General features: G+C 42.7%; 1 protein-coding gene across 1 annotated transcript in view; it reads left to right on the top strand.

The window, feature by feature from the left end:
* Positions 1 to 12,772, top strand: part of AP3D1 (adaptor related protein complex 3 subunit delta 1) — a 43,333-nt gene that overhangs the window by 3,965 nt on the left and 26,596 nt on the right. The window contains exons 2-4 of the mRNA XM_005531331.3: positions 9,808 to 9,903; positions 10,718 to 10,798; positions 11,362 to 11,442. Coding sequence (XP_005531388.2) covers positions 9,808 to 9,903; positions 10,718 to 10,798; positions 11,362 to 11,442 — 258 coding nt within the window. The remainder of the gene's footprint in view (positions 1 to 9,807; positions 9,904 to 10,717; positions 10,799 to 11,361; positions 11,443 to 12,772) is intronic.

Raw genomic sequence — 12,772 nt, forward strand, 5'->3', positions numbered from 1 at the left:
TGCAGTGTGTGGCAAGATTAGCCATTCATGTTTTTGGTAATCGATACTTTCAGGAAAAATCATATTAAAAATTCACATTTTTGTGTCTGTGGTGTTGGGTGATAAGTATCTCATTGCTGGTTTATGCTTAAACTGTTTCGGAAGAGTGAAAGGAGCAATCAGTGCTGTTGATTGGGAAAAAAATTAACTTCAGTTACTAATATAATGCTAAATGGGAGGAGCATTGTGTGTCATGCTGTGAAATGCATGTTCTACTGTCAGCCCAGGCTTTCCAACGTGGCAGTGGCTTCTTGCTGCTCACTGAGTGTTACCTGAGGACAGGGCACTTGTATTGTTAAAAAAGCTTTTTCCCCCTAAATAAAGGGCTGCCGTGTTCCACTGCTGATTTCCAGCTTCTTCTCTGGCACATTTTCAGATGAAATGATGATGTGGGGAATCTTTTCACGTCACAAAACTCTTCTGGACTCAGCCTGTCCTCAGTGAGGCTGAAGGCCTTCTCATGCTATGGCTTCTGACAGCCTGGCCTCAGCCACCGGTATCCAATGGTGAAGGATGTGGGATGGAACATAATCAGGGAATTTTGAGGAATGCTAAACAGCTTGTTGGTGCCTGAAAGAACAGACCAACTGCTGGGCAGTGCAGTTCATTGATGACAGACAGCTCTTTCAGGCACTGCTGCTCGATCAGTTACTGTGTGTCATATACGTGGTGATATCTTTGAAGGCAGCTCATTATTCCACCCACTTCCAAGTGGATCTGGAGTTGCTATTGTTAATTCTTAGCGCGTGTGAATCACTGGAAAAGACAAAGTCAGAAATAGAAACAATACACAAAGAGGGTTGGATAAGGACCTCATACCACTTGGGGAAGAACCAGTCTGGGACTGGTCTGCAAGGCTCAGTGTGACAGTGTCCTGCCTTACCTGCTGTGTCACGGACGCAAAGGGCTGGAGCATGGAACACGAGCCAAGATGGGGGCTTGTTCTCCTGTGATTACAGGCAGGAGCAGCTGAAGCTTTGCATTAGTGCTGCTTTTGTTAGCTTCTTGCTTTCTCTTGTATTAAATATTACTTAATTGACTGTGGCATAAGTGGGGATAATAGCTTTGTTCCCAGTCTTGATCGTTTTATAGCTGTCTCTACTGAGGGTTTGAAATGCTCCAGACAGATCCACACTGGCACATGTGGAAGTGAATATTGTGTCCAGGCAAGTCCAGGGGAGAGGAAGAGCTGTCTGGTACCTAAGAAATGGCATGAACATCCACTGTACCTTCAGTGAGGCCTGGGGAAAAACAGCCAGAAAAATCAGAATAAAATATGGATACAAATTACATTTCTGCACTGTGATCAACTGCGGAGAGTTGTTTATTTGGTGCTTTTTTGATGTTGATCTTTGTTGTTTTGCTGAGTGCAGAAAATGGGGATTTTTGTGGTATCTTGCCATCAATGTCCATGAAAGTGACTAAAAACCTCTTCCTCCACAGTGTGGGTTAGTGATTACATTTGTATACAGACAGCACCTTTAGGTTTTTCACTTGGAAGTGTTCTTGGGAGTATGTCCAATTCCTGGTGCCCTGTGAAGGGCAGCATTACATGACAGGCACCAGAAAGAACTGAGTCACAGGACCAGTTACAAGGGAGCATTTGTGTTCATTGGGTTATTAAAAACTGCTGATCACTCATGCTGAGAAATTGAAATGCTTCATAATCTAAGGGGGAGTCTGCTAAAATCCAGTTTTCAGGAAGCATAAAAATATTTGAATAGGGTAAAAGTTGCAGAAAAGAACATTGTTGGTGGTAGTGTTAGTAGCTCAGAAAGGTGGGTGAGTGGCTTTTTGAAATAAGAAACAAGTGTTCTAAGTAACTGAAATAAGTGAGCCCTGTTGAATCCTGAGTGTAACTGGGTATTAGGAATGTTTGGTTCCTACCAGCTCCCCATCAGTCACTGCCCAGCAGGCTGAGCAGTCAGTTTGTAAACTCCATAGCTGAGTGCTGGTTTTTGTATTAGCTGTTTCGTTTTTATTATTATTATTTCCGTGATGACCTAGATGTTCAAACCTGACAACTTCTGCTGAGAAATTCCCGTGTTGAAAGGTGTATAAATAGAGGGAGGTGTTGATGTGGGAATGTTGAAACTTTCCTCTGGTTGGTTCAATCTTTATGGCAAAGCTGTATAAAATATATTGCCCCAAGTGGATCACTGTTAATCAGCTTCAGCTTGGAGAGTGGATGTTTGTTTAGTATGAGTGGTGTGATTGTACAGCAGGGAGGAGGTGAACAAACTTACTTTAATTACACAAATATTTGTGCTGAATTTAAGAAGTCAGGAATGGCCATGAACCATCTTTTTCTTCATTGTCCTCCTTACCTTTCCATAACTGTAAAGTACTCACAGCTGTGCATGAATCGGTGTTAGAGCTTTGTAGTATTTTCAGTGTTACATTTTTATTTGGTATTAATACGTCATTAAGCATCTTTTTTTGGTTTCTCCCTGAGCTACTTCAGTCATCTGAGTCTCAGCAACAATAGCTACTTTAGTTCCTTAGGAGGAAGTGACTGTTTCCTATGCATCCAGCAAAGCACGTGCTTCAATGAAGCCTGCCTTTATCAGAGCCAGAAACTGCACAGAGATGTCTGGAACAAGCAAGTTGAAAAACCTACTGTAAAAACACTTGCATAGCTTTTTGCATAGTAATGTAAAAATAAAACTTTGGGTACATCTTGTATTTGCAAGGATGAGCACTTTTATCTGACACATCTCTCCAGGCTTAAAAGTTGTCTGCTTGGATATGGTTTAGACAGCACAGACCCCTGAGGATTGTTTAATTGCTGCGCAATTAAATTAACAAATACTGTGATCAGACTGAAGATGTGCTTATGTTAAGGGACTGATCAGACTGGAGATAATTAAGGGACATCTCTAGACCCTTGCTGCTGCTGCCTGCTTACTGATTTACCAGTGCTTGGGGCTTGCTGATTGCTACTTTCCTGATTCCCAAGGTGCCAGCAGTGATCTTGGCCTTGCCCACCTGGGAGGGGGCCAGGATGGCTCATGTAGCTCCAGCTTCCTGCATCAGTGCCCATCTGTGGGCATTTCAGTGTGAAATCCTGAACTGTCTTTGGGTAAATCACCGAAGAGGAGCTGTCCATGGGAGACTGCCAGAACACCCCAGTGCTTCCAGGGATGCTGTGGGTGCTTGGAGTCACTTTGGACAAGCAAACTCTGCAGCTGTTTCTTTCCTGAAACCCAATCTTTGTGTTACAGACCTGTTCAGAAGATCCTTGGTTTTTGTGTGGTGCCTTAAGGGGCTGTAGTGGCTGGTCTGGGGTTGGGGATCTGCTCTGAAATTGGTGCACAGTACATAGATAGCATTTCTCTGAATTTTTGAATAAGGTTCAAAGGTTTTAATTGGCTTATGAGTCACTTTAGGATGGATGTGTGCATGCATCATGCCAGATTTCAGTTGGTGTGTGTAACTTCAGCAAACATTAACAAAAGAAAAAACTGTAAACTGACTTTTTGCATTCCTTCCTCTGTTGTTTGCTCAAGGAGTCTTGTGATCTCACTGTGCTTGTACCAGACAAGGGGCCAGTGGGTAATGCATTGTGTTTCTAATAAATAATCTAGAAGTCTGCTGCAAATGAACCAGCAGAACCTCGTGCCTCTGTTGTTGTCACTCAGAACAGTACATTGGGCTGGGATCTTAAGCCTACCTCAGGATGAGCCAGTAAATCCCTGGAAAGCTGGGTAGCAAGGACAAAGCTAAGGCATGTTAAAACATGTACAGCAATGCTATTTATTAACAGTTGAATGAAAGATAAGCTTGGCTTTATGAAAATGCCAAGTTGGTTTGCTGAGCCCTTTGTTGCAGCTGAGTGCCCTCTGCACTGCTGGACTTGGGCTGCTGCAAACCCATCAGGATGAACATTGTGCAGCTTCCCACTCACTGCTCATCCTCTGTTCTGTGCTCAGCTGCTTTGCCATGGTTTTGGTGAAGTTACTTGTGAGGAGCATGTGTGGGAGCACATGCCTTGGAATTCTTTCTGTCCAGCCACGGAGTAGCTTTAACAAAAGATCCTGTTATTTATCTCAAATAGCTTTTTCTATAGTAGTTAAATAATATAGTATTTTTATGGAAATTATTGTATAATATGTTGATCTCTAATGCTGTGTCCAAGTCAGTAGAAAGCAGCACATTTTGCTCTTTAATGCCCTTGTTTGTTACTTCAGTTGATTCATTCAGTACTGTCATGGTACAAGGTGTCCAGGTGCTGCAAACACTAGAGGTGCTCGCTGACTGGTTCAGTGGTTTTTGACATCAAGAGCTGCTTTTGGGGGTTTGAGAGAAGCCTGGCAAGTCATAAATATTTCTTACTGGCCTTCTTTCTGAGTCAAGAAATGGCAGCTGATCTGTGCTGTGCTGGGAATGGGATCTGCTGCCTGAAGCACGAACAGATCTGGAAGTTCCTTCAGCTCCACAAGGTGTCTGTGGTGTGACTGCCTTTGGTGTTGAGCATCATGGTCATGTTATGAAGTTGCAGTAGCGGCCATCTTCCTCTCATGTGAGACCATCATGTACTTGTGCTCAGCGTGATCTCACCAAGTTTGGAGTTCATCCTTTGTCTCAAAGTCCTACCAAAAATTGATAAATCCTATAGTGCTTAAAACAGAAGAAATGTTACATTTTGTGCTTATTTATTTTTATGTTCTAAGTATTCCAAACATTTGTTTTAACATGGTGTAATTTCGGACATAGCAGAAAATATCTTGCTCCTTGTGGCATTTGCTGTTAATAATTTTTTCCTTAAAACACTGTATTTAACCCTGGAAGTGCAAGAGAAATAGGAACTAATGTTCACTGATATTTTGCTCTTTCTTCTGGGTGGAAGCACCTCGATGTTGCAGTGACAGGTCTGAATCTCAAATCAAGTTCATTTGGTTTGCTGGGCTGCAACCCCAAGTGGTAGGAATGTGAGTTTGCCTTTTCTTGGGTTTAGAAGGTGGTTTATGGCTGAGATGAAAATATAGCTTCTTAAAGACTACTGGAAATGAGTAGTTCACATGATTAAATTTAATATAAAGGTTCTGCAATGATCTCCATCCCAATCATTAGTGTACTCCTGTCAGGTAATAAAAAAAAGTACAGCATGGAGAATCGCATTTCTTAGGAATGTAATTGTTGTACAGATGAGTGATTTTTTTTTTTTTAACTTTGCATACTGCTGGCTTGAGAAAGATAAGTCTTTTGTGAGCATCTCTGGAATTGTCAGCAAACCCCAAGTTCTGTCTTGGCTTGGAATAAAGCTTTAGTGTTTTTCAAAGTTAAGTCAAAAAACATGGCTGGGAAATTAAAAATTGTATAAAATTACATTTTTGGCTTTATACCATGACCCACTCTCCCCTTCCCCCTTCCATTTCAAAGGGACTGTGTCTCTGATTCATGATGCCTTCTTTATTTTAACCACTTACATTCATTTAAATGCACATATTTTCTAGGTGTGATCTTGGAATTCTTGAGGAATTTGGGCTTGTTTTAAAAAACAGCGTGTGTATTTTGTTAATGGATATAAAATGTTCCAGCATCTCGTTGGTGACATACTTTGAGAAAATGCAGTTGTGACTGTGCTGTTCTCACGGCTTTGTTGAGTACTCACCGCTCACATCTGCAGGCTTGGGTTTTAGCTGGGGTCCTCCGGGTGTGTTCCTGTAATGCTCCTTGGGAGACAGAACAATTACCAGAGTGGTTGCTGTAGCATTTCATTAAGGAGCCTTTTCCACTGTGGCAGAGAAGACTCCTTTCCCACTTGGCAGCCTAGCAGGAATAAAAGAGAGCCTCAGCCCGTTGCCTGCTGCTCTGAGTCTTCAGCTCTGCTGCTGGCAGAGGGAGCTCTGCCCCTGCTCCCACCCGTCCTCCTGGGGGGTTCCTGTGCCTCATGGCTCTGCCTGTCCTCACCACCCTGCCCGAACATTGCTGCCTCCCTCAGGGCCATCTGACTGGCCGTGTCCACACGTCTGGAAATGTTGGGGCTTAGAAATGCTCCTCAGTCAACTGGCCAGAATGTGTGACCCATCAACACAAAACTGCAGATTATACTGTCACAGAATTAGTAAGGAATTAATAGCTAAGAAATATATTGATATTGTAATGAATACTGGGAGCATAAATGAACTCTGGGCACTGCTGAGGCCCCATCTTGAATCCTGGGGTCAGGTTTGAGCCCCTCATGATAGGAAAGACATTGAGGGGCTGGAGTGTGTCCAGAGCAGGGACTGGAACACAAGTGTGATGAAGAGTGGCTGAGGGAGCTGTGGGGGCTCAGCCTGGAGAAGAGGAGGCTCAGGGGGAACCTTCTGGCTCTGCACAATTCCCTGACAGGCGGGGACAGCCAGGTTGGGGTTGGGCTCTGCTCCCAGGGAACAGGGACAGGACAGGAGGAAACGACTTTAAGTTGTGCCAGAGAAAGTTTAGATTGGATATTGGTAAAAATTGCTTCATAGAAAAGGTGGCCAGGCATTGGAAGGGGGTGCCCAGAGTAGTGGTGGAGTCACCATCCCTGGAAGCATTCAAGAAAACATGTGGATGTGGCATTTGGGGACATGTTTTAATGATGAACATGGCAGTGGATTAGCAACTGTTGATCCTAGAGGGCTTTTCCAACCTTAATGATTCTGTGATTCATGGGACCTCAATAGCATTTAAGGAAAAACTGAGCTAGTTATATCCTGGGAAATATTTATTTTTAATTACCACACTAATATAGGAAATTCCTATATTAGAAGGATTGATGCAAAAACATGATTGAGCAAGATATCCAGTTTTTTTTGCTGTGTCAGTATGTAAATGTAGTTTTGGTTTTTTTTTCTTCCAAATGTTTAGGCCTCACAGAGTGGCTACAATTCTTTTCATTGCATCAAGTGGTTGTTCTCCCTTTTGCTGTCTGGTGTGACCCTCACGGAGAGCTCATGGGCTGAAGTGGGGGCTGTGTGTATCGCTCACTGGGAAGTGCTTTGATGCAGGACCTGCAGGTCCTGTGCATGCCCAGGTCAGCAGCGTTCCCCGAGCCAGAGCCTTGCTAAGGATCCACTCCCGCCTCCGGGTTCCCTCCCAGTTCTGTGGGTGTGAAATGTGGCAGCGGATCCAGCCGGGTGTGTTGCTTGGCTTTCAGATTGCAGAGGAAGACTGAATAGATCTGTTTTCCTCATATTGCTCATTCATGGTGGTGCCACTCCACAGGATTAACAAAAAGTTAATACCTGCTGATCCTGTAAAGCTTTCTATATATAGTGCCTGTCATTCCTTGGAGTGTTTTGGGATTTGAAGTGCAGCTGTTTTGGAAAGACTTCTTTCTGCTGTCTCTAATCCCTTTTATTTTCAGTTGCAGATCTGATTCTGAGTTCTGTAATATGTTTTTCCAGAAGCTGGACTAACTGGTAGGCAGGGATTTGCCTGTGGGATGTTTGGGCTGGTGACTTTGGAGCCTGTGTTCGGCTGTGCCAGGCTGGGCACTACTGAACAGTACAGGGAACTGTACTCTATTTTTTCCCCCCTCCTGCTCACACAGTGGGTTATGCTCAACTCCAGAGAGGTTGCCAGGAAGCTTAATCTAATGTTTGAATAGTTTGGGGATAGGTGCAGTGGGAGATAAGTGAGGCTCTTGCTTATGGATGTGAACACTGAGAATCTGTGTGTCAGTTTTTTTCTGCCTTGAGAACCATCACTGGCCTCTTTGCCCAGGATGTGGCAACAAGATACACACATGAAGGATTCTGTGACACTGTTCCAGCATGCTCTTCTGTGGGCATAAAATATTCAAGGCTAAGTACAATATATTTGTGGATCAGTTGCATGTTGTGTAAGTCACTCTTCATCTTTGATGAAGTATTTATTTTCTACCCTCAGAAGGTTTTTTTAGTTTATACTCAAGTGAAAACTTGAGAGTTTAAACTTCCCATGTGAGTTGTCAGGACCTGAATCACTCTCAGGTGAAGGGTTTAGAATCCCAAATTGCTTCTGGATAAAGTCACCTGGTCACTATCTTGTTAAGTGTTTGGGGGTGATGCCATCTCCAGTTTTGGCAGGTGCAATCCACTCACCTGTATCCAGGAGAATAGAAGGGATCTGTGTACAGGAAAGGGTTGTTTGGTGTTTACAGTGCCCTCCCTTAACATGAGAATTCCCACTGTAAGGATAGTATTTCTATCCCAAACACAGGCATTTAGGAATATCTTAAAATTCCTTCAAGTTCTTTCATTTGTATGCTAAACACCCCCAGCTCTCCCAGCCTGGCTCCAGAGCAGAGGGGCTCCAGCCCTTGGAGCAGCTCCGTGGCCTCCTCTGGACTGGCTCCAGCAGCTCCACGTCCTCCTGATGTTGTTCCCCAGGGCTGGGGCAGCTCTGCAGGTGGGGTCTCACCTGAGCACAGGGGCAGAGGGGCAGAATCCCCCCTCCCCTGCTGCCCACGCTGGGGGCTCAGCCCAGCACAGGGGGGTTCCTGGGCTCAGTGCCTGTGGCCGGGGCAGGTTGAGCCTCTTACCCACCAACAGCCCAAGTCCTTCTCCCCAGGGATTCTCTCCATCCATTCTCCACCTACTGATTCTAGCAGCAAACTTTTGTGACTTGAATAGTGAGTGTTACTCCAGGACATTTGAAAATACTAAAAAATGATTGTATTAATACACAAAAATTAGTGTAAAGGGGAAAAAAATGTTGATTAAAATCAGGCCAGTAGATTTCTATGATGAAAATATAATTTCAGAGGAAGGTGATGGCATTCAGGCAGGTATTAGGTAATCAGGTTCTGACCTGGTTCCTCTGGCAGTTAAAAATGTGAAATACCCTGGTGCATACATGGCTTTGAAAAGAGATTATTTCTTTGCATTTAAATTTTCATGATTCCTGTAGCACATGCCTTCAGTACTTAAATAATAATTAATTGTGAACTGGAAGAATCTTTGGCTGAGCAAATTCTGCTTATAAATTAAAATCTGTACAGATAATTTTAAATCACATGTTTGCCACATCCTTCCCACAAGCACAGATGTGATTGCTTGGAAAGATGTGAAGCACCAATATTTAAATGTAAACATTGTGACATTTGGCTCTTTGAGTTACTGAGAAATTCATTCAAATAACTATTATTTATCAAAATGTGTAAATGGCAAAAGGGAGAGCTCATGTTAGTTTAGAACCAGAGAGGGGGTTCATGACTTTCCATGGCTGGGGGGATCCAGGAAGCACCTGTGTCCCATCCAAGCCTTGTGCTGTGCCTCTGCAGGCACGGGAAGTGGTGTGGGTGCACACCCACAGTGTCATCATTGGCAGCATATCCAAAAGTGGGGTAGCTCAGCGTGTTTTCATCAGTCACCTTTCATTTGTGGGCTGTTACCAGGGTTTGACAGTTTCTTCTTGTGGTGTAATGAGCGGGTGTTCTCTGACATCCCTCTGGGGGCAGTGAGCTTTCTAGCAGTGGTGAACTCTGGTTTTGTTCAGACCTCTGCCTACTCAGTCTCCATTGAACAACTTCATGTTTGCAGATTTTTGAATCTAGAGCGTTGGAGTGAGTGGTGTAATTGTGAGGGAGAGGCAGAAGGGACAACCATCAAAGAAATATTCCATACTTTTGGTTTTGTAATGGAATTGTGGTGGTTCTTTTTAACAAGTAATTTTGTCAGAATTAAATGCTTATTAAGTAGTGTGTGTGTGTGTGTGAGATTGGTGCTTGCAAAGGTGGAGTTCTGCTGCTTCTCCCCACCAACATGCTGAAAATGTGAGAAACTGTAAAGGAGCTCAAATTTTTGTTTTTCTCAGGCAAAATACATCTCACAATGCATCGATGAGATCAAGCAGGAGCTGAAGCAGGACAACATCGCAGTGAAGGCAAATGCAGTCTGCAAACTGACCTATGTAAGTGCCATGCTGGGATCCCATGGAATTGCAGCTGGATTTTGTTCTTTCCTGCTGATTTGGAGCCAGCCTTGAGTCTGAGTGCCTGCTGTCCCCAGACCGCTCTAAGTGCAGGCTGTGGGGACAACACTCCCCCGACTCTGACATCAGAGGCTGCACATTCCTGCTCTGTTTGGTACAACTGGATTTTATTGTGATGGGTCAGGAAGAGAATCTCATTTAAAACAAACAAGTTAAAAGTTAAAAGAAATTGTTTTCAACTGGATTGGTTCTTATGATATAGTGACATGAGCACTCGAAACTGAGTTTGTTTCTCTTTTCTTAATCCTTTGTTGACAAGGAAAAGGCAGAAATAATGGTAATTCTTTTTGTGTTTCTGTTATGGTTTTTATTAAAAAAAAAATCAGAAAGAAAACCCTTCACACAAATGCTTATATAACTGCATGTCATAGAATCACAGAATGATTTGGATTTGAAGAGACCTTAAAGCTCATCCAGTGCCACCTCCTGTCGTGGGTGGGGACACCTTCCACTATCCCAGGCCACTCCAAGTCGTGTCCAGCCTGGCCTTGGACACTTCCAGGGATCCAGGGGCAGCCACAGCTGCTCTGGACAACCTGGAGCTAATAACTGTTTAAAACTTGTGATATCTTTCATTTACTGTGAGTGGCGTGGTGTAACATTGCTCATAAACCTGTGATGTCTTACAGTATCATTTTCAGACTCCTGTTGTATCTGCAATTTTGGGAGGTGTCTTGACCTATTTTCTTGAGTCTCTTATTTCAGAAATTTATCTTGGCTTCTCTGCTCACAGTTACAGATGCTGGGCTATGACATCAGTTGGGCTGCTTTCAACATTATTGAAGTTATGAGTGCTTCCAAGTTTACATTCAAGGTGAGTTCTCTGTAAATGCAGCTGTCCTGGCCAAGCTGTCAGATACCTCTTGTGAAAAGCCAGGGTATTTTTAAGACCACCTGAGATTCCTAGTACCAGGCATTTTTTATTTTGTTATAGTTTTATAATTTTTCTTGAAAGATTTGTTTCATGTGCGGTTGCAGACCTTTTTCACCAAACGGGTGGAATGTTACTTCCTAAGGAATGATTTCCAAATGGGGCTTTGTACCTGAAATTCAGAAGCCAACATAGACAAAATTAATGTAGTGGACAATCCTACCTTATTTCTGCAGCTTTGTGGTCACTGAACATATAGAGAAGGTGAAGGTGGTTTTATTATCCCTAAGACAGATAAATTATCAGTAGAATGTTACTTGTCTGGATTTATTCTTTCTTGATATAAACCCCCTTTTCTAGTGGACCCTCTCATGCCTCTTCTGTTATACAAACCTACTTGTTCATCTTTTTAATATTACTTAGCAAGCCACCAGTTGTTTTCCACCTAAACAATGTCTAAATTGACTTTAAATACAAACCTTGTTTTCCTCCTTGCCTTTTCCCAGCGCATTGGTTACCTGGCTGCCTCCCAGTGCTTTCATGAAGGGACTGATGTCATTATGTTGACAACTAATCAGATCCGAAAGGTAAATGTTCAGTTCTTCATTTTTTTTCTTGCACTCTCTCCCTACTTGTAGTTTCACATTTGTACCAAGTATTTCTCCATTAGGAATATAGAGGTGTTTAAGTAGAGTTCTTGATTTGAAGTCTCCTGTCATTCCACAAACTGAGGGATTAATGAAACACTCAGGAGCTGTGCACAGCCCTCCCTGTGCTGTCTCATACCAGCTCTGTGTTTGTTCAGCACAGAGAATGGTGACAGAAATAACTTTGCTGGTCTCTAGGCAGTGCTTATAAGAAAGTAGCAGGCAGGAAAAATGTCCCCATTCCTGAAGTAAAATGTGCAGTGGCTCTGGAGTGACGTGGCTCCACAACATTTCTACTTGTGAGGGTTCTTTCTTTCTGTAATTCCAGATCAGACTTTGACTTCTCTGGTAGAACTGGGTTTAAAAATGGTGAAGACTGTATTGAAAGTTTTGTTCTGTATTCATGTACCCACATGTGTATTCATTTTCCTAGAGTTTGATCACTTAGAGTTACTGGTTTGTAGCATAGTTCTCCCATTCTTGAAGTTACAGATTTTTTTTTAAAGCTCTTAACTATGATTTTTTAAGTATCACTACTTTAAAATTTGACTGATCCAGTACAAGATGTGCCTACGTTTTTACCATATGAGGAACTAAAATGTGTTTTCCTTGCTTAAAAAAGAGCAGTGGGATATTATCCAATATCTTGCCGAAAGATCTAGTGTTTTTCCCTGTATCTTTTGAACTATTCTGTGCTGAATGTGAATATCTATTGTCTTTATTATGGACACTTTATTTTACTGAATTTCAGTTGCTGGCTACTTCCACCTTGTGCCCAAGTTTTTACTTAAAAGCATCTTTCTTTATGGCTTTTCATATTTCATTGATCCAGCCACTTGAGATTTGAAGGATTTATGAGTTCTCAAAATACATTAAAGCCAGGATGAATTGCAGTTTTTTGCTCCTTAAGAAGTAGATACCATTATTCTTACAGTAGACTCTAATTTCCCACCAGCTGCAGCAGGTTTTTAAATGAGATGCAAATGGCACAGAACCCCAAAGGCCTGACTATGTTTAGCTCTCCTGAAGCAGCTTCAGTGTCCACGTGAATCTGGACTCTTAATTCAGCAGTCCATGTGGGAATGCTCTGTGCAGCTTCTCCATGTTTGTGTTTCCTGATACACAATTTATAGTCTGTACTTGGACATACTCAGAGATATGGTTAAGTGATTTAAGCTTAGAAAGACCTGAAAGATGGAAGGCTGGGTAGGATACTGACTACAGGTAGGTCCAAGGAAACTTGACCAATGAATGTGTTCCACACACATAA

The sequence above is a fragment of the Pseudopodoces humilis genome, chromosome 28, assembly GCF_049639895.1.
Source record: "Pseudopodoces humilis isolate 2021_Gansu_Grassland_sample_001 chromosome 28, ASM4963989v1, whole genome shotgun sequence".
In the NCBI taxonomy this organism is placed as follows: Eukaryota; Metazoa; Chordata; class Aves; order Passeriformes; family Paridae; genus Pseudopodoces; species Pseudopodoces humilis.